This window comes from Drosophila guanche, unplaced genomic scaffold (genome assembly GCF_900245975.1).
Source record: "Drosophila guanche unplaced genomic scaffold, DGUA_6, whole genome shotgun sequence".
Taxonomy (NCBI): domain Eukaryota; kingdom Metazoa; phylum Arthropoda; class Insecta; order Diptera; family Drosophilidae; genus Drosophila; species Drosophila guanche.
The window spans coordinates 6,222,405-6,243,039 of NW_022995748.1; the positions used below are offsets into that span (position 1 = coordinate 6,222,405).

General features: G+C 43.6%; 1 protein-coding gene across 3 annotated transcripts in view; it reads right to left on the reverse strand.

The window, feature by feature from the left end:
- Nucleotides 1-307: 307 nt before the first annotated feature.
- LOC117584160 (neural cell adhesion molecule 2) overlaps nucleotides 308-20,635 on the reverse strand; it is a 48,369-nt gene continuing 28,041 nt past the window's right edge. For 2 of the 3 annotated variants that reach the window (XM_034272921.1, XM_034272922.1), the window contains exons 3-13: nucleotides 14,735-14,776; nucleotides 14,170-14,375; nucleotides 14,040-14,105; nucleotides 13,922-13,961; nucleotides 13,691-13,846; nucleotides 13,480-13,608; nucleotides 11,577-11,714; nucleotides 7,969-8,133; nucleotides 7,791-7,850; nucleotides 6,699-6,785; nucleotides 308-2,322 (exon numbers count right to left, since the gene is read on the reverse strand). In XM_034272921.1, the coding sequence (XP_034128812.1) occupies nucleotides 1,544-2,322; nucleotides 6,699-6,785; nucleotides 7,791-7,850; nucleotides 7,969-8,133; nucleotides 11,577-11,714; nucleotides 13,480-13,608; nucleotides 13,691-13,846; nucleotides 13,922-13,961; nucleotides 14,040-14,105; nucleotides 14,170-14,375; nucleotides 14,735-14,776 (1,868 nt within the window). In that variant the 3' untranslated portion in view covers nucleotides 308-1,543. The remainder of the gene's footprint in view (nucleotides 2,323-6,698; nucleotides 6,786-7,790; nucleotides 7,851-7,968; nucleotides 8,134-11,576; nucleotides 11,715-13,479; nucleotides 13,609-13,690; nucleotides 13,847-13,921; nucleotides 13,962-14,039; nucleotides 14,106-14,169; nucleotides 14,376-14,734; nucleotides 14,777-20,635) is intronic. The other variant, XM_034272923.1, reaches the window with a different exon arrangement.

Genomic DNA, 20,635 nt, shown 5'->3' on the forward strand with positions numbered 1-20,635 from the left:
CTTAAGTTTTCTTTGGATTTTCAATGCTGTTCGCTTCAGGGGCTTCTACATTTATAAATTTATTTAATTTTGTCAACATTTTAACATTCATTTCAACTTGCATACTTTAATGTGTGTTTGGATTTATTTACAAATGTTAAAGCGCACAAATTGTGTGGCAATTTCGGCTTAAATTTAAAGAGAGCTTGTCGAGGGTCTTAGGCATAATTAAATGGAGTCTGAATTTATACAGAAACGTTTGCTCTTATTGCATGTATGTACAGTGTCATGAAATTCGTTTAATATCCATTAATGTTATTTTTTATTGAAATATTTACATTCAGAGGAGCACAAAAAGTGCACTAATTAAACTCCCATTAACATGAGCAACACGGAAATGAATGCGGAAAAAAACTAAAATTTCCAATATATTATTTTAAATGGGCTTTTTATGTTGTTTCCAAAAATGGCAATTGAAACAAATCGAATGCAATATAAAAACGAATCATTAGCAGCTGCCTTTTTCCAGGACAATCAATGGGAAAAACTATTACATATATTTATTTATTTATATTTGTAGCATCAACCGTATATCTAATAAACGACTTAATTCAACACTTACATATTTTCTCGTTTTACTTTCTTGCTTTGCTATTTTGTGGCTTACATGTTTTGGTTTTCCCTTTGTTATACGTTGGCTAAATTTACTAGGTAAATTCGCTATGTACTTTTTTTATGCATAAATACTTTCATCTAAATGCAAATTTGATTAACCGTTTTTCACACATTTTGTTTGTTTTATTTTTATTATTTCTTTTGACTATAATTAATTTATTTCCTTTTATTTGGATCTATTTATGGTTTTTACAATACGCAACATTTTTCGTAGTCATTCAGCTCTGCCGCATCTGCTTGGCTTTTTCATGTATTACATTCTGATTCCTTAAATATGTAAATGACTTTAAAATAAAATGGTCAGCATAGCATAAATTTGTAACAGCATTAATTAAATCAAAATGGGAACTAATGAAATAAAATTGCAACTTTAAATATATTCGGAGAGATATTTTCTTTAAAGTAATGTAAATATATATAACTAAAATCACATAAATTGAAGAATATAAATTGAGCTTGATGTTATCAACTAATCAGATACGGCTTGACCTTAATAATATGGATACACAGATATACATATACATATGCTATTCTGTCTTTCAGACAGTTAAGTGAGCTGTTGGCTGCGCTTTTCGATAATTACTTATCCGCATTATCGACACTCGACACTGGAAATCGAGTTGCAGTTCTTCCTCAGTCAACTGTCAATCAACTCGAAGCCCGTTTGACATCTAACATGATTTTCATTTTACGCTCTAACATAAACATATTTGTATCTGTATGTGGATCTGTTTGAGAGTACCACAAACTGCAGATATCTGTGGTGCCTCAATCGTTCCTCTCGTCCTGCTCTACGCTGGGACGTCCACGTTCTGCTGGTTTGATTTTATTTTTCAAGCTGCTCTTGTCCCCCAAATGAGTTTCTTTTTGCTTTTGCAATTATTTGATTTCATCTTGAAAACTTTCGAAGGCAGGGCAGTGCAAATGTATTTGGCCTGGCTGCGGATGTGGCTGTTGTTGGAATTGTTGTTGCTGCTGCTGCTCTTGTCGCTGCGGTGTATATGGCGACAACCTTATTACCAGCGAGTGCCCCAAATGTAAGCATTAAATGTTGCCTATGCGTCGTGCTAATAGAAAATGTGCCGATGTGGCGGCCGATAAAATGCAGCAGCATCGGGCGGAGCACAACAAAGCTGCCAGCCAATATAACTATGCAAATGAGCATTGGCCATTGCCACTGCCACTGCCATTGCCGTTGGCATTTCGAATGTTGCGTTGTTGACGCTACACACGGCGTATGAGCAATGTGAAATATGCGCAATTGCCACGCCCAAAATGGTAGGCTGTTGATGGTGGTGGTTGTCCTGCTCCTACTCCTGCTGCTACTGCTACGGCTGCCCTTAGTCGTGTTGCTTTTGCTGATCTCCCAGCATCCAGCTGGCTCGACAACGTTGACAACAGTCTCCTGTGTGGTGGGCGGCTGGTTTTTTTTCATATTACTCATACGCCAGCGACTCGGCGATGATGGCGATAACGTCGACAGCCAGAGCGCCGCTGGCATGGAACTCGATAAACGTTTGAAAATCCCCAATGATTGCGTTTTAATGCCGCGCATTATTTTACCAAGTAGATTATGCTGCGCCAGTGAGCCTGCAGAATTGTGAAATGCTCCAGGCGGATTACGCACGGGCGTTTGATTGTTATCGCCATTGTTCCCAGCATGGTTGCCTGTCGAGGAGAAACAGAAACAGAAAGAGAAAGAGAAGCGAAAGCACAAGCAGAAGCAGGACCATGTAGTAATCAGTTTTTAGGTTAGTCGGGTTTATATTTTCATTTATTTTGTGCGTTTGGCGAACACCAAACTGCCATTGGATACATTATCATCGAGGGGACTGGGGTCAGATGGGGATTGCTATGGGTTGTTGGGGTGTTGGTTGGGGTTACGGTAACTGGCATTAAAGAAAATTGCTCTTGACTGTCGGAAAGTATGCTGTGCACTTGATAGTTCATCGTGTGTGCTTTGGTTTGCTTTGGTTTTGGGGTTACTTTGCTGGTTAATTTATTGAATATGCTTTTGGGCACTTGGTCCATTGACATTTGATGATTAGAAGGAGAGAAATGACCCGGATTAAAAAGATTCATTCGATTTCAGATGTCTGTTGGGTTAACTTAATGAGAGGGAGAATAAATCTAGAAGTATATAGAAGGACTCAATTCTCCATATTTTACTTTGTGTTTCTCTGAAGATAGGTTCCCTTGTGCTCTGTTTATTCCCTCTTTGCTCACACTCCACGTCTGAAACTTTAATATTTCACTTTTACAATCACTTGACAGGTGCAACGACTGGCGGGACACACCGTACAGCCATGTAGCGCCATTCTCAATCCTTCACGGCTATATTTATGGACTTCACTTAGCGCCTGCTGCCCTTGTCTGAGTAGACGACTTCATCCTGCGTGCTGACATCCCTCAGTTCTCTCCTTCCCAGCGAGTTTTCCTTGTGTATATTTGCTACGTTTTACAGCGTCATTGTGCGTCTTTATAGCGTCAAGGCATTGCTCGGGGCATTTGGACAGCGATTACTAGACAATATTTCACCGCCCGTATTTTGACATCTTCAGGTCCCAGTCCCCGTTCCCATTACCCCACTTTGTCCGACTGATTGAGTGCTGTGGCTCTGCTGGTTTTTATGCACGTCATTGAACGCACTTTGTTGACCGCATGTCAATGCCTGATGAATGAGTTACAGTGGGCCCCGAATGGGGGTGACAATATTGAATGCAATAATAACTACAAATTAAAAAATCATTCCCTAATTGCAACCATCCATCATTATCCTTTTGCGTTTCTAGTTCCCATTTTTCACCCTTTTGCCACAGTTGAATCCCGAGGGCGTCCCACTGTGACGGGTTTGTGGCGGGGTGTGCAGCAGCTATTATATGTATATACTCGTAGTATTTTATCTGCTTTTAATCTTTTGGCATTTGGCTTTTCATCAGCTGGCCCCATAAATAACAACAAAGTGGTCTTTAAGAGCCACATTCCGTGGGTACTCCTGAATCGATTGTTGTGTAGCGGTTATGGGGCGGTTGACTCTGGCTGTTGTTGTTGTTGCTGTTGTTCTTTTCACACAACAGTCAGAGTCATAAATATAAAGTGATAGATGCGCACATTGTGGGTCAGCTGGGGAGGAGCCATTGCTGGCTGTGGGCCAAAATTGAAATTGAATTGTTCATAAATGAGGATGGTAGTTCGTAAATGGTAGTTGTTCAAGGATGAACGTAGCGAGAGGTAAGTTGAAACTGCCTGTTCTATAATCATTATATTAAGTATCTAAAGTTAAACACTTCAGATGTCCCGGGGCCATCGGAGGTCCCCAAAGCTTCGACCCACATGTGTGTGATCAAGCGCTCCCTCTGATTGTTTTATCAAAGCTTCCCCCATGCCTATACCCTGTACGCAATTGATTGTCAACGGAAAAACAAAGACAGATAGATTCGGTTAGAGGTGAGAGGCAGAGACCAAAGTCAATGCCCGCATTTACGCTTGATTGAGGACACATTGCAAGAGGTGTCAGAGCACAGACAGACAGACAATTTTGATGGCATATTTCATTTGATGTCAAGCAATAAATATTTCCCTTTTGGGCATTCCTCCCCTCCTTTTATTTTTGTCTTTCGTACCTTTTTGATATTTTATTTATCAGCCGCGACGATTCGTTGAGAAATCAACGTCAGAGCTGCCAATCGACAATCAATCAAAAAAGCATTTCCCATCGGGGATTTTGTGGGTACATTTTGCAGGGCCTTTGTTTTGAATGCGTTCATATAAAATATTGAATGCCAAAAGCTGTTTGATTTGCTCTCGTTCCCTTTTTAGTCCCAAAAGCCGGCGACTCGCTGAAATCAATATTTATTGTGTGAATATTTCCACATTCTGGTTGGCGGAATTGAAATGGGTAAACAGACCCAGAGTGGAACTGAAAGAGTTTGAAGTTTCCCCTTCATTTGCTTTTATTCTTAAATATTTTCCTAACATTTTGTGGTCATCATTTGCAGATTGAACATTATTTAAGTATCTTTTTGAAGCCGTGACATCCTCTAACCGTTAGACGGAAAACCACTTCAACCAGAACCTTAATGAACAGCATTTTCCATCCCCTAATTGCATTCTCTTCTACTTCTGCATCTCCGCCCAAGTCTCTTCATTAAACTGCCCCGTCTTCCCTAGAGGCAAACATGGAAGCTTGGGGCACCAAACTCCAATGTTGAATCAATAAAGTCAACGGCCCACAACTATAAGAAAAGCCTTTTCCACTCGACCCCCCACACTGCCACACTGTTCCATATTCCACTTCCACCCATATTCACTCCCCTACTAGCTTCTCCCCCCATGAGCAGGCATTTTATCTGTTTTTTCCGCATTCTTCCTTGTTTTTTTTTCTCCTTTTTTCGGGCACTTGCAATGCACGAATGCCTCCAGAGGCAGTGCCAGGGACAGAGCACCAGCTCTGGCTCCGGCCAGCAGAGGAGAGCAGTGGAGACTGGCGAAAGCCCAGCCATCAGTCCGCCCCCGCTGGAGCATTTTGGCTTCAGTTCATTAGTGCAGTCGGTTGAACGGCATTTTACGGACGCGTGCCTTAAATAATTGCATTTTAAATGCAATAAACACAGACAAAAACAAACCCAGAACCAGAATCAGAGCCATAGCCAGCAAAAAGGAAACCAAAATATTTCTGGTTGCCGATTCAATGAGGATTAATTCAGCCCCAAGAGCATGCAGCTGAAAATTTGAAAAGCCAATGTTCATGGTTAATTTGGTGCCTGTGGCCGGGATTTGCCACCGACTAATATGGGGACGTATCCGTATCCGGACAGAGAGTTTAGCCGCCACATTTGACAAACCATAAAGTGCATGCAACAGGACACGTGTCCCACCCAAATGCTGCCACATGGACATGGACCGAGTTGGTCATTGACATCGACAGAATGTCAGTGTCAGTCAACATTGTCGCTAGTTGCTATTGCTGTACTCGAGTTGATATTGTTGCTGTTGCTGGTGCTGGTGCTGCTCCTGCCGTGGAGCACTTGCCACCCGATGGCATTTTTATTGCTGCAATATTTATCAGACTGCCAACAAAAGGGATCAACAGATCAACACACAGACCGGGAACAGCCACAGAACATGACAAATGCAATGCCCCAAAATGTCTAACATCCATTTCGAATTGGAAATGGAATAAAATACAAATAAATTTCCTTTTTCCTTATTTGTATGTTTTTACCAATGTTGTTTCGCTTTTTATTCTCTCTACTCTTTTGCTTTGCTCCGACCGTGTGGTTGGCGGAATTTGTTGTGGCTTTTAGGAATTTGCCATGTTGGATTTATTAAATTTATTTCTAGTTGAAAAATTATTTTAAACGACTCACAGAATGTGTTGTGGCATGTGCAAGGCGCACTATAGTAGGGGAATTTATTTAGTGGAAAAAGAATGGGATCCAAGAGTGATAAGTTTATAAGTCTATAAGAATATCATTGATAACCGTTTATCCGTTTGCAAACGTTGTGTTATTGCTTAACCAAAGTAAAGTTCTTTTGCTATAATTCGCATTTATTGCCTTTTCCGTTCGTGCTAATGGCACTTCATAAGTCCAGCGAATCCTGCTATGAAATGCGTTTTGTATTTGGTATTTGGCGCGAAATGAAACTGAATGCTGAAATTTTTAATTAATTCCCAACGTTTGGGGCTAAACACTTGGCCAAAACAGGGAAGCGGAAATATAATTCTCGCCGTAAAAGTTTTTTTGGCCACTGTGATGGCGGGAAGGGTGCCAAGGAACATTGAAATTATGAGATCACACGGCGACGTACTTGAAGTATGAAATCCATGAAAGGATAACAGTACAACACGCTGACTCAAAGCGGACTCAAACTTTGCCCTGGCCCTGGCAATGTGCAAATTGTGGGGGAGGAAAAACAGAAAAAAGTGCAGCACGGACCATAAATGCCACTAAGACTGGGATGGATAGCTACGGGTGGGGGAAGGAAGATGATGATGTTTTGGGTTGTGGAGGGGTAAGGAGTTAGCTAGAGCTTGTACTTACCTTGTGCACCGTCACGCCACTCCTCAACCCCATAATCAGGCAAAGCGTTAGCCGAGTCAAATTTATTTCTATGACGTCTCTTGCCATCTTTATATTTTGTATATATTTTTAATTTTATGCAGCAAGCGTCAGTCAAGGAGGGATATACAGAGACCGAGAGATACAGACAGACAGGGAGAGACAGAGAAAGAGAGAAAGAGAGAGAGAGAGAGAGTTCAGGGAGAGTTTGGGATAACACGGTACATGAATAATGACTGTTGTTGTTGGTTGTTTGGTTGCTGGTTTGTTGGTTGTTTGGAGTAGTGCATAACATGAAAGAAATATTCAAATGGAGGGAAGTTTTCAGAAATAAAGAACCGAGAAAGAGAAACCATATAAAAATGAATTTATATATACGTAAACACACACAGATGCAAAAGGTAATTGTATGCCAAGGTATTTTTATTTAATTTTTGCATTTATTTGCATTTAATAGCACACTGAAGAGGCAACAACAAAAACCCAAAGGGGGGTCACAACAAACGGAACCAACAAAAGCTAGGAAAAAAATGGACACAGAAATTGCATGCAACTTTGACTTGATGGAGTGGATAACAAGGATGAGGTGTGTGGAGTGTGGTCCTGTTTGTGTGCGGTTCGAGGGTGTTCTCATCCATTTTTCGGCTGTTTGTGTTGATTACAGTCATTGTGCCAAATGGGCCTGCTATCGCTTTCAAAGTACTCAAAACATTTCTTAAGTGAAAACTCGAATTAAATTCAGGAATCAGAAGCGAAGTCTCTCGGGTACCTCGTGTCAAATGATCGATATGAATGCTCTATGCTTGTGTGGAATATTATACCAGTGCTGACTATGATGTTGGTGCTTTGCGGTGCATAAAATTAAAAACTCATTACGAGAATATGCATTATAATCATAAATATGTATTCATGACCAAGCAGTAAATGTTTATGGCTGATATATTCAATCAATTACGAAGTGGAGTTGAGAAAACGGTTCTGAACTGGTCATAGGCGACATGATATGTTGGTGCATGAGAGTTGAAAATAACTCCAAATATGTTGATTCAACTAAATGTTTATTGAACAACTCACCATAGCTGCGATTGAGCATTGCCATCTCGGATATAATGGCCGTTGTTGGTGTTGGCATCTCTGTATAAACAATAAAACAATTTCTTATTATTCTGTCGCTTAATTAGAGACAAAATATAATTTCAAAGTGTAGTTTGCCATTGTACATGTGTGTAAAATGGTTGAAAATAGTTCTCACCATCCAGCTTGATGTTTCCATCGGTCTCGCCCAGGGAGTTTTTCGCCACACAGCGATAGGTGCCAAAATCATTGGGTCCCACGGCGCGGATTTTTAACTTCATATATTTCGTGTAACCACTGACTGTGGATGTGGTCTCATATTTATCGCCAGCGCGCGATGTGTCTGGAAAATATGGAAAATGCAGAAAAATTCAAGCTAGCTTCGGGCCACAAATTAAAGTGAACATTTTTCAGTATTCTTTGGAGGAGCTGCAAAAATCTCTTTGGCAAGAAAAAAATCAATTAATTAATGTCATCTACATGGACTGGGGTTGCTTATGTGCAGTGAAGCAAGTCGCCTTCTCAATAGAGACTCCCAACTAATTACGCCTTCTTCCCACTGTGTGTTCCACCTCCCTTTACAGGGCATTGGGTTCTGGGAACTGGGTGTATGTGTAATTAAAACTGGCGCAGTTCTTCAAGCATTTCCATTGCCATCGCCATCGCCAACTAAAACTTTTCTCATTAATCAGTGAAAATCTAAAAGAAAACTTTTGTTCTCTGTCGGCTGCGGCTTTAATTTCGTTTCGTTTCGTTTCATTCCGTATTGTGTTGCCTGCTTTCTGGGACTGTGACTACGACTACGACTATGACTACGACTATGATATCAAATGGCTGCCTGTAAGTAGCATTAAATATATAAACTTAATTTCACTTTGATTGTTTGGCGCATTGTAAGGCGATATCGCATGTTACTCATACGTCATGTTGTCCTTTGTCTGTGTCGCATGTGTGTGTGTGTTGTGACAAATGTCTTTAGTTTTTCATGCTTTCTTTTTCCCTGTTGGCATTCTTTTTCGGAGCCTTAAACAATAAGGGGAAAACAATTTTCGATATAGCGTTCCACATGCATGTGAACCGCACTCGCGACTTCTTTTTATAGCCCCAGTCACCTTTTGTGATACTTTTTCCACGCCCTACCCTAGGCCAGACCCACATGGCATACCATACTTCGTAGAAGGAAGTCCATCCGACACGCAAATATATAATTTTACTCATAATCATCGGCGGCAGCAATTCTTTCTTCCTGTGCTGCGCTGCTCTGCTCTGCCTGTTCTGTCTTCCAAAAAAACTGTATACTTTTAATACCTAGCCGCATTAAAGGAAAGTTTTGGTTTCTTGAACAGCTTGTACAATTGCTGTCCTGCCGACTGACACATATACCAGTGATGCATGGCATGTGCTGGAGACAACCAGCCGGCGAGGGAAGTTTGTCAAGTTAGAAACGGAAGAATGCCAACAATTATTTGGGAAAAACATGTCCTGACTGCAACTTGCATTAAGCAATAAAATTAATGAATGTTTCATGTATAAGCTGTGGATTCTGTAGTACACATTCGGAAGAGAAGAAGCAAACATTTTCCAGTCTCATGCATCCTTTTGTCTTTGGCAATCTCTAGACGTTGCTCTACTTCTGTAGCTGCTCTCTGACTCTATTCTGCTCCTCTTCTAGTCGTATAGAACTCCATGCGAAAGCGCTTACAATTTATTACCCAAACTTTTGGTGTCTGTTAGCCATACATCATGGCCGCCACGGAGCTCTCATATCTCAGCGCGCAGTTCGACTCGTTTCGCTGCGCCTCGCCTTGGTCCTGTCGCCTTTGCCCTGTGCGTGCGTGCATATGAGAAATGTCATATTCTTGGCTCGGTTTTTCCCAGGTATGAAATCCAAGGCCTGGTCATAATTTGGCATTTGAGTTGTGTATGTGCCAAAGCCTCCTGTCTCTTGTCTCCTGTCTCCTCTCTCCGCTCTCTTATCGAACAAACAAAGTGACATTTAAGCATAAAAGGGGGAACCGAATGGCAGTCCATCAAAGGCGCATCTATATTTAGCACAATTTTTATGCACACATCGTATGAGCTGCTTTCGATGAGTCATTCAGGTGGGCTTATATTGGGGATTGGATTGGATTTTGGGGCTTATTACAGCGGCAAGTTTCAAGTGCGAGTAGGGGAGTGGAGAATGTATTCCCCCAGTTGTTTGGGGATGGAGTGCCACCCGCAAATATCAATCTATTCGAGGACTGGGATTAAAGAGTGATTTGTAAATGTGTCTGGGACACAAAAAGTGTGTTGGGGGTAGCTCAGAGCCAATACAATGCTGACAATTTACACAATCACAGAGCTAAAGGGCGGGGTGAGGAGGTGAACCCGCACAATGGTAATTATTTTCCATTTCAATTTGACTGCGTTGCATGGGAATTATGAGCTGCGGCAGCGAATGCATGGTGTTGCATGCTTTTAGGCGCTTTACGCGTGTACGCACATTTCCCCCCGCCTGTGCCATTACCGCTGTCCACTCTCTCTCTCTCTGTGTGTCTGGATGATTATGCTAAAATAATTTCCGCTACAAAATAATATTTTCTGACATTTCGCTCCATTCCATTCCGTTTTATTCGATTTGCTGCTGGTCCTCGGGCTCCGTTTGTGGGTGAATTCATTTTTGTTTATTTCATTTTCGCTTTGTCAATGCTGCGCATCAGCGCAAAAATGTTGTTTATTAGTTTTGATTATTTCAACGTTGATAATATTTAATTTTGCATTTCGCTCTGCCCGTTCTGTGTTCTCTGAGCTCTGAGGTTAATTAAAACCATTTGTTTCTGCATGCCTGCAGCATCTACTAATTCAATCAAATCCAAATTATTCGAATTCAGCGCAACAGAGTTCTTGGTTTCATAAACACAACATCCAGAAAAGAGCAAACGTTTGGCATTTGTAAAGTGAAAAACTATAGAAATGTAATTGCAACCAGCTTGGAACGGATCGAGTGAACATTAAAATTAAACCAATCAAAAATTGCATTAACAAATTCTTAATTTAAATCATTTTCAGATGGCAATCCCCAGTGAAATTTTGATCTCTGGTTACTCGTTGACAATGACAATGACATTGACATTCCCTGACTTGAGTCAGCTTTTCGGATTGCTTTCAACCTTATGAAGTGACCGACCGACATGAGCGAAAGCTGTTAAAACCTCACACAATAAAAGAGCGAAACACTCAAAAGGATGCACAATTCCGCAATGTCTCTGGATGAGTATAAATGTGCGCTTTAAGCCTGTCGTCACACAGCGCATTTAACGGCGAACAACCGCTGGCAGCGGCAGCGGCAGCGGCAGCGAGAGACAGTGCAAAAATGACAGAAAATTCGAGTGTAAAACAATAAAAAAAGAGGGGATGCCACGTCAACATTCCCAACATCGAGCCGCGGACTCCTACGCAACTGCAACTGCAGCAACTGCAGGAGCTCAACTCTGGTTTTTTACATTCCCCTTCTGATGGGACTTTTAATTTTGTTGGTTTTTTGTTGTTGCTGTTTTCGCATGACAATTTTCTGCTTGGCAAGCTGGGACCAGTGGGTTTCAGAGGCGTCGGTCTGCATGTTGATTACATTGTAAGCTCATTTACAAACGCTTTTCAGATAATAAACGGCTGGCAGTCGACCCCCCGCCAGGAGTTCCATGTTCAACTTCTTTATTGCATTTTATTACAGCCCCATCTGTCACGTCACATTCCACTTGATGCTTCTACTCGTGTGTGCTCGCATATGTCGAGGCTTTAACTCACCCGATATGATCATGTCGCCGCGCTCCGTTGTCCAGTAGTTGATCGATGCCGGATAGGCCTCCGTGTGGCACTCGAGTATCACATCCTGGCCCACATAGGCGCCCTCAAGCTGATTGGGAATCGACAGCATGGGGGGAACTGTGAAAAGAAATGCAATATCCAGTTACATTTTGCATACAAAAATAATTTATGCTTTAATATCTATAATGGAATATTTTTTGGTACATTTTTCACTGTGAAAGCGGCTTGTAATATCCCTCGCATCCAATATCCTGTCACGTGGGTGCCTTTATCGGTTGTCCTCCACACCCATATTGTTTTCTTTTCATCCACATCCACACACACACAGTTACAGCCCAAAGCCCTTACCAAAACCATGCCCAAACACATATCCATCCAGAATCACTCGCATCGCCATTAGCAGCACACCCAGCAACCAGAGCACACATCACTGACTTTTCATCAACTCTTCAGCCACTCTCCGTTCCCCGTTCCCCGTTCCCCTGCCCTACCCCTCTCTGGGTTTTGCTGATAAATTTTGCATTGCATTTTACGTGAGTTTACAAACTGTTTTTGGATTAAAATGCACTCAGTCATTAAAAGCGCGCCTGAGAGCGAGTGATTGTGCCTCGGCTCGGACACAGAGTCTCCCGTGTGGGTGTGGGCTAAGGGTGTGGGTGCGTAAATAGCTTTTGTTGCTACGTGGCTACGTGGCTACGTGGCTGCGAGGGTGTGGGTGTGTGTGTGGTAGTAACAACAAAAGCTGCTACGTGAATGGTGAACGCATTTTGGCCACGCACACATCACGAGGGCACAAAATAACACCTGGCTGACAAACAGACAAACAAAACGCCTGCAAACAGCTCGGAAATGAGCACAGAGCATCAGCAGTAGGGGATGCTGGGAGGTGGCTAGGGATGGGGAACGTGAGCGTGACTCACGATTATTGAATTTATAAAGGGTTACATTTATGGATACGTTTCGGGCCTTGAGTAATGAGTGGTCCAATGCTATCCTCCAATTAGCTTAGCGACGCCTGAAGAAAGCCTTGATGGACTCCCGTCCCTTGTCCATCTTTAGCACGCACGACCAAACAGGCTCACAGGTAAATTAATTTAACGTGACAGAAGCTTTTGGTCGATTTTCGACCAAGAGCATATCCACACCACACACACACACACAACTGCGGTTATTGCCCCAAAAACTGCAGTGGCAACATGCAATGGGGCACAACACAGAGAGAGGAACTGCCAGCCTCAGCCTTGTTTTGTGTATTTTACGCATTAAACAGAGCGTTCACTGCCCCATCCCCAAGCCACGTTGGTGAATGTTTCCTTTTAGCTCATCGTCCAGCAGGTCCCTTACTTCCTCGCTCCCTCGCCTGCTGCACGGACCATAAATATTGCATAAGAGTTGAGCCCAAAATGGATTTTTCGTTATTTTTGGCGTTTCCGGAGTTTGCCAACGTTGCCCCAGCAACACCAGAAACAATGGAAATGTTGATGCATGGAACTGGTTCAAAGTGTTAAATTGGTTTCGTTAAGAGCTATCATATTGTCACCATATGCTGAGGCATTAAATATTGCAAAGCCCCAGAGGCTGTTCATCATAGAGGGATAAATTAAAGGGAGAACACAGAGTTAACAAATGAATCGTAGCCCAAAGCGGCTGAGCCTGCACTTCCAAATGTATTTATTTTCAACTAGAAATCCCAATCAGATAAGGAATAAAAATATCCAAAATAATGCCACAACTTGTACAATTTTGCATGTAAATTTATTATATTTTATGGCCACTTATGTATCAAATGTTTCTTGGTTTCTAGACACTCCCTTGTGTGGATCTTTAAGTGTCTAGCTCTCGCTTGGTTTACTAGTTACTAGGGCTACGGACATTTACTCACATTGCACACGCAGATGGACTCGCTTGCTAATCGAGGGCGGCACTCCGTTTGATGCAACGCACAGATACGCGGCCATGTGTAGGCGGCTCACCTTGGTGATGTGCAGCAGCTCGCCATCGACCACGTTCACTGTGGGGTTGGTGGTGGGGTGGAAAAAGGAAACCGCATTAAGCCATGACCGAGTGGAAAGCGGCAGGATGCGTGCGCTTACCGTGCTCCCCGCCAATTAGCATCTCCTCGCCATCCTCGCGGCGCCACATGACATAGGGCTCCGGATAGCCGCGTGCCTTGCACATCAGCGAGACATTCTGACCCTCGCGCACGACCATATCGTTGCTGGTCATGCCCTCGACAATCATTGGGGGAACTGTGGGGAGAGAAAGGGCAGCCAATCGGTCATTTGCCATTGACCCCTGGGTCGAATGTGTAGTTCAATACTCACCAACCACCTGGAGGTAGCCCTTTCTGGAACGCATGGGATCCTGCCGGGCGAAAGGCGAAAGGCGAAAGGAGAATTTTGTAAGCTTGTTTAATTTATTAATTTATCTGGAGCTGCTTACCGTGTTGACCTGGCACATGTACCAGCCACGATCCGACTCCTCCACCTCCTTGATGTGCAGATACCACTGAGGGAAGGAGCAGCTTGAGAGGTGAGATGGAAAATGGTGGGTAATTGGTGCCCAAACTCACCGATCGATGGTCGTTGTAGGTGAGGCTGATGCGACTATTCTGCGATATGACATTGTGGTGTATGGACAGGATCGTCTGGGTGTCCACACGCACCCAGGCCACCTTGTAGCCCTTGAGGTTCTCCACGACACAGGCCAGCAGGGCGTCGCGGCCAATGGAGACGGTGACATTGGCAATGGGCTCCGCGAAACGCGGAAAGTCCGCGTCTGCAAAACAATACAAAAAGATACTCAGATTCACTCACAGAGATGATACAAGCGCAGCGATGCAGGATTCATTTAATTTGCTTAAAAGTTTCCTGCTACTGAGGACTGAGCCCGAGGGCGAATGGCAAAGAAAAAAGTGCACACATATTTGCCAGCTTATGCTTTGACATTCACTGGGTTCCGCTTGAGAACCCTTTTCCTTTTCCTTTCCCTCCCTTCCCCTGCCTCAAGGCATTGCACTGCACTGCACTGCGGCACATTGCGCATACGTCCCGTGTCCCGTGTCCCATTTCCCATGTGCGACGACCCCAATGAAGCGGCGACAGAGGGGAAACGAAACGAGTCACCATATTAATTACCTTCCTGTGCCGTCTGCTGGGTATCCAGGCGCGTGTGTTTGCCTGCAATGGAAATGAAAGGAAAGAAACGGAAAGGAAAGGAAGAACCGAGTTAGAGCATTTAATTAATTTAATTTCACTGCCGGCAGTTGTCCGGCAAAATAATTTAATTGGAGCAACACTTTTGGGGCGCCAGTTTCATATGGGTAATAAATAAAAATTAATTAGCCAAGCCAGAAACTTGGACGGGCACAAGGAATGTCTGTTCATGGTCCTGGTAGCATCCCAGCAGCCCGGCTGTCCGACTGTCCGACTGTCTGCAGGCTGCTGGTTGTCGTCATGTTTTGCTGATACTGCACAAAATTCCCGCTGTGCTTTCAGTTTTGGTTTTTGTGTGTTGTTTTTAGTTGCATTTATTCCATTCATTTTATGACAAAAGTTCAAGTTTAATTGTTTTTCGGCTGCGTTGGCACTTTTCCCTCTAGCTGCAGCGCCAAACTTTTCCTGTTTTTCCTGGCACAAAAGTTGCATTCGGAAAAGGTGAACGCTGCTGCTCAGCGAGGAGTGGCAGCAGAAATACTCGCTGTGCGAATATTTTCAATAAAAAAGTTTTCCGGACACCTAAGTGGTGCCTCGATGGTGGCTCGGTTCGAGTATTTTCAGCCATCAAATAATTGTAAACTCGTTCCTAATGCATTAAAATTGTTACCCTGAAAGTTAATTTTGCTCCCTGTCACTTTGCTCTTTGACTTTGTCGGACAGACAGTCCGTGCCAATATTCGTTAGTTGCAGACAAATCCTCTAGCTGCAGGACAGACAGACACTTTACAAATGAGTGTTCCACAAGCATTTAAGAAATTTGAGTTAGCAGCAAATCGCATTCGCTTTCGCAGAGCGCTTCGAAACGCTGTCCGTAAAATAAAACTGGTAAATTGGAAAACGCTTAAGCATTTTTACAGCTTTTAACACGGCGCCGCATATTGAATTACGCTCTCCGCTCGCATTCCCTCAGTGGCTCTTCCTTTTGCAGCTGGACAACTGGAAAAGTTGCTTGCCACAGCTCCCATTCTCTCTGCTCTTCCTCCTTCTGTTGTATGCTTCTCTGCTGCCAGTTTTCTACTTTACTTCACTTCACTTCACTTTCCCCTACCCTGATCCTTGTCCCTGTCCTGTAGCAGCTGCTGTTTATGCCTTTTCAGCTACGAAAAATGCTCAACACGATTTTCGCTGTTGATTTACGTTTTAGCACGTTTTTCGTCTCGTTTAGTCTGTACGTTCTTTTTTCTCCATTTTCACCATTTTTCAGGGCGGGTTCTTTGGTCTTTTTCAATTTTGCCGGACAGGTTGCATTCTGCAGCTTTTTGCCATTTAAATGTTTGTATTCTTTTTATGTTCTGCAATTTAATGAGCAGCTTTCCATCCTCGCTGAGATTTGTTCTGTGATCACACCAGCTGGCCTGTCAACTTATCCCTCCTGCCCCCCAATAAAATATGGTCAATTTAACACTGTTCTTCCATTTTTCTATTGATATTGCTGTCGAGTGTCTTTTTTTCGAGATTCGTTTTTGCCTGCCGCTTGTGTCAACATGGCTCACATGACTTTTGACTGGGACTCGCTCGGCACCTGGCAATCAGTCAGAGTTCCATTCAGGATGTGCTGTTGAAAATTCTGTTTGGCCAGCCTAAGCAAAGGGCTCTGGCCGGTGCTCACCTGCTGCTGCTGCTGCTGCTGCTGCTGCTGCTGCCCTGCTCTTTATGCAAACGCAGCTGACCATTCAATTTATCAGGCTCGACGGCGGCACGTCCACTTCGCCCACCCCTACATCCCTCCACCCACCGTCCAGCATTGGCAGTCCTAAACCGCCTTTTGGCTTTGCGCTTTGTGCAAACAAAACGCGGCAGCGAAATGCCGGCACTGAAAAGTGGCAGCCACTTTCTATGGGACGTGCAGCGAGCACTGGGGAACTGTGGCCGGAGGTTAAACTTTTCGATACCTCGCATTGAAGAAAACGTAATAAAGATATGAAAACTTTGACAAAGGATGTGCCATAATATCTGCTAGTTCATTCTGAGCTTAAACCTTCCAATTTGCATATCAAATATACTACCCAGACTGCAGCCTCAATAATTCTTGTACGACTCAGAATACCCTCTAAAACTCACGACACAAAAAAAGACAAATATAACGACACAAAACCAACATCAAAAAACACATCGTAAAGCAAATTTGACAGTCACTTTTTTTGGCCGTGCGTGTGAGCTGCTCCACGAGAAGGTTTTTGGTATACCTTTTGGCTGCTCAGATGGTCCTTTAAGGCTTTATGGTTGCAGCTTAACATTTAAAGGCCCGCCAATGTAGCGCATTCAAAGTGCAAATGCAAAAATATCTGGAGCCGTACACTTGCCACGTCTTTGGCCGCATTAGCAACGAGTCCTGAATGCCCCAGAGAGATGGAGAAGGAGAGAGCCTCAGAAGGGTGGGGCCTGGCCGAGAGCAGCTTTTACCTTGCCATTTTCCCCAGCCTAATCTCGGCAGTCTCCTCCACAAACCAAATGGTTGTCATAAACAAAGCGGACACACACAAAAGAAAACTTTTTGGCCAGACGTGCTGCCTACTCGATGCTCGGCATTGTCCGCAAATAAACTGTACGCACTGTGGGGCTGTTTAGGCAAAACAATAGTTAAAAATCAACTTTTACTACTGCTCTTTGGCAATATTTGTGTTTAAATAGTTCTAAGGAGTATTTAGATAGCAGCCACTACATTTTAGACATAACTTCTTTTAAAATTGCAAGAAATTGATCATTAATTTATTTTATCTTCAATTTTAACAAGCATCAAAATCAGCAACATATTTGTGAACAAAATTCGTTTCGCTTCCACTGTAAGATGATTTGGACCAGGCTGGCGCTGGCCTTTTCTTCTGTTTTCGTTTTTATGGGCCCCATCTTTTTTGTTGGCCATTTTTTGCGTTTTATTTTTGATGGGTGGAATGGAGACTGGTGGGTGGGCTGGGAATACTTCGGCTGCCCCGTTTATTGTCGTTTATTTGTCTTCTTGCCATTTTTATATTTACGCATATAATCGCTTTCAACGCTTTCCGCCGCCTTGGGAGCTTCTTGGGTAGCGGCTGCTGACGAGGGATGGGAACAGGAAGGGATGTCTTGATTTTGGACCGCGCTGAGCTGGGCGCCAAGAGAGCCGCTTATAAATATGATGTTATCGCTTTTTATGGTCCATTTTTATTGCCGGCAATCAGTCTTGCGTTTTGTTTGCTGATTGCCAGACATTATTCAAATGTATTTGTTTAATTCCCGGGGATTGGCAGCCACAAATCATTTTAAATCCGCAATATGTCAACAAATATTTGAACAACGTTCACGGGCACTTGGCTCGTTTTTACTGCCCGCCCTCGAGGCGGTTCGCTTGGGTCATTACGGTGGCTTACGACAGCTGTTAAATGGGCTGGTTGGGTCTTGCACCACAGCTTACGGCGCATTACCATCACCCCGCCACCCAGCCACCCAGTCACCCATCTGCTACAACAGTAGCCTAATCAGCTGCAAGCTCATAATCACATTGCGTATACGTAATTAGTTTAGCGTTTGACAAGGCGAGCAAATCATCGTACGGCGGAGGAAACTCCACCAACTCCCGCTCTCTGCTCTCTGCTCTCCGTCTCTGCTGATATATGCACTTTGTTGACAAACGAGCTGATTAAATGCCAGCTCTCGGTCATTATGCAATTAAATGGCAACAGACTCTGTGCTCCTCGCCTTCGCCTGCATGTGTGTGTGCGTGTCAGACAGCGTTTATTTACATTAAAGCGTCGATTCAAACTTTAAGCAAGTTTACCTTTGCTCATAATTCTAGCAAAGAGAAAGTCATCGCCAGCAGGCGGCGGACAGCTGGGAGAAACTGTTAATCAAACTTTCAAACAAAAAAGAGTCTGCCAACATGTGAAATGCTTTGTGCAAATTGTTTACTTTTTGGCATAGAGCAGACAGGGACTCCAACTCTGTTCACAGCGTGCAGCACTCTCGTGAGTCCACACAAGCCAGAGTGAGGCATCCATGGAGAGAGTGTCTAGGAATGCCAAACAAATAGAGAGAATATATATATGCATATATATTTACTCCTCTATATAGTCTTCAGAGCGGGCACTGGCAGACTCCATGGAAGTGTGGAGACCGCAAAACGAATTGCGGATGCGGCAAAAATGCATTTCGCAGGCAACTTGGCAGGGCAGGCAAATGAACTCGCAACTGAACTGAACTGGAACATGTAAGATGCTGGAAGATGCTTGTACTTTTGTCTTTTGGCTAAAATCTCTGTGGGTGTAACAAGTTCTTTGTTGTAGACAATGTGTAATCGGTTGCAAGACAATGCCAATGCCGGCGTGCCATTTAAATGGTTCAATTTTGCTACAGCCCCGATTGATTGAGCTGCGATACAGAAAACTCATTACGGAGTTTAATTAAATCGAGTCCCGGCAATGAGCGGGCGAGGGTTAAGGCGAAAATTGCATCGCACCAAGAGAACTCATTATTCATAACGACACGGAAAGCACAGAAACTGAAAATCTGCGTCCAGCTGCAGGAGCTCCACTGGCAGTGGCAGCTGCAAGAGCTCAAAGCCAGCGCGTGCAGCAGCAAATAAAAACAAACAAAGGGAAATATGGAAGAAAATGTGCCAGAAAGTGAGCGAAAGCATAAAATATGGCAAGAATGAATGAGGATGGAGGAGGAGGAGGCGGCCTGTTGCCTGCTCGTCAGATCCAGCTTAGCGGTAGCTCCGACTGGATGACAGGATGGCCACACTTAGAAGCTGTGCTCAACGCTTAAAATAAATGATGCAAAAATTATGTGAAGAACACAAAACTGAGAGTGTGCACATTTAATTGCGGATAAATCGCTCGAGCAGCAGCAGGAGCTGACAAATCCAGAAAGAACAGCTCCCAAAATGCCACTCGCTCACAATTCAATGTACTCGGACCATCCTCAGCTCGTCAACCTGTCGATGGAACTGCATGCATGACAATCAAAAGTGCCTGACACTCTGCAGCACATTACTTATACGGCGCCATACAGCAACACCTTGCCAAGAAACGAAATGCAGGACAAAGGCAGGCTGAAGGCGGGGTCTGGGGCTGTTGCTGAACGACACGGAACGAAACGAATCGTAAGTAAATTTATTTCAAACAATTATGTAGCAATTAACAAACAGATGAAGGCAATTAAACTGCAGACAGCGAAGGGAAAGGGGCACTGCAGAAATTCGTTGAGCTGTGTCAAGTGCTGCCATCGACAGCCGGCGGAGTGGAGCGGAGTGAAGTGGAGTGCTCGTGAGTGTGCTGCATTATTCATGCAATATTTCACACACTCACGCGCCGAGAAATGCATTTCATGTTTCCCCCCACAACCCACTTCAGCACCCGTCGAGCTGGTTAATTGTTCAATAATTCAATTGCCGTTGGAAGGAGCTCTCTCTCGCTGGACTGCGCGGCAGATTAAGTATGCGTGGTGTTGTCTTCCTGTTTGCATTGCGTGACTTAAGCGATGGCGTCCTTTGTTGGACCATTTTCGATTCGTAATATAAATCACAATCCATAGTCCTAGGCGCAGCGCGCGAGTGCATTTCCGGGCGCCACATCCGGCCACAGAAACCACTTTACAAATTAAGTTGTCAACAAATTTCAGTCATATCGCAACGATTTAATCTTCACACCTAAATTATTTATGTAAAAAGCCAAGAGTCGAGCTTGGCTCACACACACACACACACACACACACACACACACACACAAGTGACTTGTTAGCCGTCGCTCATGCAATAAAACGTTCCGTTTCCCCTGCTCCCGTTCCAGTTGTTGCCGCTGATGTTGAGCCTTTTGTTTAATAAATTATGTAAAATGCGCCAAA